This window comes from Dioscorea cayenensis, chromosome 16, assembly GCF_009730915.1.
Source record: "Dioscorea cayenensis subsp. rotundata cultivar TDr96_F1 chromosome 16, TDr96_F1_v2_PseudoChromosome.rev07_lg8_w22 25.fasta, whole genome shotgun sequence".
NCBI lineage: Eukaryota > Viridiplantae > Streptophyta > Magnoliopsida > Dioscoreales > Dioscoreaceae > Dioscorea > Dioscorea cayenensis.
The window spans coordinates 9,207,238-9,211,227 of record NC_052486.1 but is presented as its reverse complement, the minus strand read 5'-3'; the positions used below and the strand labels follow the sequence as shown (position 1 = coordinate 9,211,227).

Below are 3,990 nucleotides of genomic sequence, written 5' to 3'. Positions count from 1 at the left end.
CTTGTGCATCTAACCTTCATTTCTAAAGTTTTTCCTCCTAAGAATAAAAACAAAAACAGCATTTAAAACCTAACCACTAACAAGGAATGGAATGACAGACATATAATAACTAACCATCTAGCTCATCATAAATGTAATGGTAGTACTTTTCAGCACTAGAAATATTAATTTTCCAATGGTTTCCTGTGAAAGAGAGGAGAAGTGATGGAAAACAAGGCAGTGCTGGTTGAAGGTTTTCTAAGGGTTGCATCCATTGTTTTGGCCACCATGAGTGCTCTTCTTGTGGGTCTTGATACACAAACTAAAACAATTTTATTCATTCCTAAGAAAGCCACTGCTAAGGATTTGCAAGCTCTGTGGTAAGTGAGTCGTGCTTTTTAAGATTGATAGTTTTGTTTAATGAAATGTAATTAAGTTACTGATATCTTCATGTGCTTCTTTCGATGAATTCCATGCAAGGGTTGTTCTGATTATTGCTTCTGTAGCTGCATGCTATCAAGTCACAAGATTGTTCTGCGTGGCTTTTGTTTGGTGGGTGAACCGTCCATGTTTGTCTAGCAAACTTGTTGCTTGGATTTGTCTTCTGCTAGAACAGGTAAAGTTTGTATATATATATATATATATAGATAGATGAGAGAGAGAGAGAGAGAGAGAGAGAGAAGGAGGCCAAGTACCCTTGCGACGTGCATAGATTTTGAAAGACGTCCACAAAACCTTATTCCCATACATATATATGTACAGCTTGTTTTCATATCATTTATTTACTTCTATATTTATATTTTGGAGAAACAGTATATTATTTTTTTTTGTGATGAACTTAAACTCAATGTTAAGAAGGCTTTGATGGCTTGTTTATCTATATTATTGTGCAAGATCAATTTCAAGTACAATTGACATGGATTATATATACTTTTAAATTAACTTTAACATGAGAAAAAAAATGAGAATCCTAATTTCTTATTTTTTTGGCTCTGATTTATCTTTGCATGCATCAAAAGAATTGAATGAGCATTCCTATTTGTAATTCTTTAATTCTAGATAACTTATTTTAGTATTTATAGTAATTTCATATATAAAATGCATACACTTAAGCTAAGGTAAATGAAGAACAAACTTAGATTTTAATTTAACCATAAGGTGTAAGACATGAATTTTGCCTTTAATATTTAATCTATTCTTCTAATTACTATATTATAAAGATATTTTTCTTATACCTCTATTATTGATGTGACATATTAATATGGTCGAAATAATTGTGTCATATTTATTTCCTCTTAGCTCATTTTTGTGCATGAATTTGTTTCATTTGATTTGTTTCACAGCAAAATTTATGTTTAACCTTTTTTTACCAGGAAAAACTATAATGTTATGAATTTGCACATAATTATTAATGAAGTAAATAGAAGACATGCCTTGAATCCGGCTTGCTAGACCCGGTGCACAAACAAACAGCCGCATACATATAATGCATAACACAATTGGCATGTAATGCCTCAGAACCTATTACAAAACTAAAAATAAAATAAGACAATACTATAAGTTTCAAAAGTAAAATTTCAAAATATACAAAACTTCCAGAATGCATATCTTAGAGTTTACAAAACAGAGAAAGATATGTATTTTGGAAGTTTTGTATATTTCGAAACTTTACTTTTAAAACTTATAGTATTATTGTCTAGTTGTATGTTCTGTTTTGTAATAGGTTTTGAGATTTTGCATGCTGATTATGCTATGCACTATGGGTGTGTGGTCGTTTGTCAGCGCACCAGGTCTAGCAAGCCAATTTCGAGTGTGACAAATTTACTAGTATCAGAGCACTAAATTTTTTGAGAGACCGACCCACCCCAGCGAAACCCAGAACAAAATTCGTCACAAGCTAGGTATTGTTTTGCTTAGTTGGGCATTCACACTCCTTCGCAGTCGAACCTGCAACCTAAGACTTTTGTCTCACTTAAAGTGAGCGCCTCTTACTAATTGATATGATCAATTGGTAAGAGGCGCTCACTTTAAGTAAGACAAAAGGCTAAGGTCGCAGGTTCGACTCTGAGGGAGTATGAATTCTTGACTAAGAAAAAAAAATGGCTGGCTTGTAACGAGTTTTGTTCTGGGTGTAACTGAGATGGGCCGGTCTCTCACAAAAAAAAAAATTGTGAGAGACCGGCCCTTCTCAATGAGACCAAGAACAAAACTCATCATAAGCTAGGTATTGTTTCGCTTAATCGGCCATTTTGCACTACCTTAGAGTCGAACCCTTGACCTAAGTTTTTGTCTCACTTAAAGTAGCCCTCTTACCAATTGATCCATGATCAATTGGTGAAAGGTGCTCACTTTATGTGAGGCAAAAAGCTTAGGTGGCAGGTTCGACTTTAAGGGAGTTCGAAATGATCAATTGTTTAGGGACACTCACTTTAAGTTGGATAAAAGGCTTAGGTCAAGGGTTTGACTATGAGAGAGTGTAAAATGCCCGACTAGGCAAAACAATACCTAGATTGTGATGAGTTCTATTCTGGGTCTCACTGAGGTGGGTTTGTTTCTCATAAAAAAAAAGTGCCTTTTTTTGTAAGAGACCGGCCCACCTTAGTGAGACCAAGAACAGAACTCTGCACAAGCCAGGTATTGTGTAGATCAATTGGTGAGAGGCACTCACTTTAAATGAGACAAAAAATTGAGATCGCAAGTTTGACTCCAAGGGAGCGCGAATGCCAGAATAAGCGAAAACAATACCTGGCTTGTGTAGAGTTTTGTTCTGGGTCTCACTAAGGTGGACCGGTCTCTCATAATAGATTTACTTCGAATATATAAATATATCTCTCTGTTGACTTATTATTTTGGATTGAATTGTATATAGGCAATAACATATATGATGTTTGTGGAAACAGTAGCCGCAACACAAGCATCAATTGTGGCATTGAAAGGAGTAATGGAACCCTTCTATTGGTCCAAGTTATGCAACATTTACACTAGATTTTGCATTCAGATTGGTGGATGATTAGCATGCGCTCTTGTAGCATCCTTGCCCTTGGCCATCTTATCATCCATCTGTACAAATCAACTCTTCAAACTCTACCCTCTGAATCACAGTATTTCATTCAAGAGCAGAGGATGATCAGTAAGGTTTGTTCATATATATATATATATATGTTGTACCAACTTCCAAAAGAGATTTTATGAAGTTCATGGGGAATATTTTATGTTTTCTTGGTTATTTACTTGCAAATTAATGTACATACAGAGATAGAAGAACCATAAGTGAGTTGAGTTTAAATTGTTTGTTGGAAGTCAAGCTAGTATCATATCTAACTCTCTCTCTTCTTCTTCCTCCAATGTTTATGTGTTTTGATTAGTGTCTAAATGTAGATGTTTTCATGTATATATCGTATTCACTTTACATGTATTTTGTGAGGTTTGATGCCCGTTTTGTGCTTAATCGTCTACTATTTGCTTTGTAGGGCATAAGGAAGCCATGGAAAACAAGAAGATATCATTTGGGCGTAAAGAGAAGAAAACAGGAATTTCATACTACCCCCATACTACCCAGTATGGGGGCCGTATGCACTGTAGCAGCGGAATGATTCAGAGTGTCTGCCAAGATTTCCATACTACCCAGTATACGGGGCCGTATGGAGGCCGTATGCACCCGTATGGAACACGAATCTAGGGTTTTTGAGTGCTATACGACCCCCATATGACCCGTATGACCCGGGGGGTATATATACTAACTTTTATGTCAGAAAAGGAACTTTTTGGCTAGACTTTTTGCGTGTCATATTTTAGGAGACACTTGAGAGGCTTGTGGCGACCTTGGGGAGGAGAAGAAGGGCAAGGAAGCTAGAAGATCATCCAAGCCCAAGGTACAAGACTCTCAAGGAAAGAAGGCAACTTCATTCAAGGGGAGATCTACCACGATTTGAAGGAAGGAGACCCGCGGGTAGAGGAAGCGTCATTGGGCACTCCTTTGGTAGGGAAAGCGTCATTCGGCATATTCTTCAC

The 3,990-nt window shown here is 36.5% G+C and overlaps 1 protein-coding gene across 1 annotated transcript; it reads left to right on the top strand.

Annotated features, from left to right (window-relative positions):
- The first annotated feature begins 204 nt into the window (after positions 1-204).
- LOC120279461 (CASP-like protein 2C2) lies at positions 205-3,490 on the top strand. The gene is made up of 4 exons (XM_039286392.1): positions 205-359; positions 460-595; positions 2,849-3,114; positions 3,450-3,490. Exons 1-3 carry the CDS (start codon positions 205-207, stop codon positions 2,987-2,989), a joined length of 432 nt encoding a protein of 143 aa, XP_039142326.1. The 3' UTR covers positions 2,990-3,114; positions 3,450-3,490.
- Positions 3,491-3,990: the final 500 nt, after the last annotated feature.